General features: G+C 43.3%; 1 protein-coding gene across 1 annotated transcript in view; it reads right to left on the bottom strand.

Annotated features, from left to right (window-relative positions):
• LOC106013725 overlaps positions 1-216 on the bottom strand; it is a 17,668-nt gene extending 17,452 nt beyond the window's left edge. The window contains exon 1 of the mRNA XM_035973375.1: positions 196-216. Coding sequence (XP_035829268.1) covers positions 196-216 — 21 coding nt within the window. The remainder of the gene's footprint in view (positions 1-195) is intronic.
• Positions 217-884: the final 668 nt, after the last annotated feature.

Below are 884 nucleotides of genomic sequence, written 5' to 3'. Positions count from 1 at the left end.
CTCTCTCTCTCTGTTTCATGTGTAGCACTGTGTGTTCAGTAACCTCACTGCAGTTGGTACGAATGAATTTCTATGTCTGTCTGTTCTTGCTACAAGGAGTTAATTAATCAACTTTTTTCAAAGTGGGCCGGAAATCTAAGACAATGCAGAGCGAAAGGCAGGATAAACGTTTTGCTTAATACAACACACTGATACCTGAATACCTGGAGGCGTCATCTCTGACTCAGAGGTTGACATATAATGACCCTCCATCCTTCAGGGTTGCCAGTTGCTTTAGCACATTTTGCCATAGCAAGGCTAGTCCATGTTTTTATGTTCTCCATCCAAGTTACTCTTCGTCTTCCCAAAGTAGCTCTATGTTCTGCCCGAGGCTACCAAAATAAATCGCTTTAGTTCCGGTATCCTCGTTTCTGCCCCATACCCTTCCTTCAAGTATATCTTTCACAGTGGTCTCGTGTCGTTTTAAGTGGTCATACTATTGTATTTTCCTACATGTTATTTTATTTAGCACGGTTTATCTTGTGTGGAGAATGTGACACACCTCCTTGTTTGTCTTTTTTGTTTTCCAACTTATTCTGGCCATTCTACGTTAACAACACATTTCAAACCCACTGATATGGTAAATAAAAAGATCAGTCACATCAAAGCCAAGGAAGAGAGTGATGCATTAGCCAGAAGGTATGAAGCCTGTAGCCTAAAGAAACATGCTTAACTTGCATTGTAGATTTAGCTTAAATAATTAATTATATTTCAAAGCGAGTGGGCTGTAGGAGGGACATCCCGTGAGCTCTGAGGGTGTCTGCCACAGATTCGCTCAGTGGCGGTGGGTAGTGAAGGGCTCACGGGCTTGAGCCCCTACCCCCTCCCCACCCCCACCCCCAACT

The sequence above is a fragment of the Aplysia californica genome, unplaced genomic scaffold (genome assembly GCF_000002075.1).
Source record: "Aplysia californica isolate F4 #8 unplaced genomic scaffold, AplCal3.0 scaffold01178, whole genome shotgun sequence".
In the NCBI taxonomy this organism is placed as follows: domain Eukaryota; kingdom Metazoa; phylum Mollusca; class Gastropoda; order Aplysiida; family Aplysiidae; genus Aplysia; species Aplysia californica.
The sequence above is the reverse complement of the archived record's forward strand: the minus strand, read 5'-3'. Positions and strand labels throughout refer to the sequence as shown.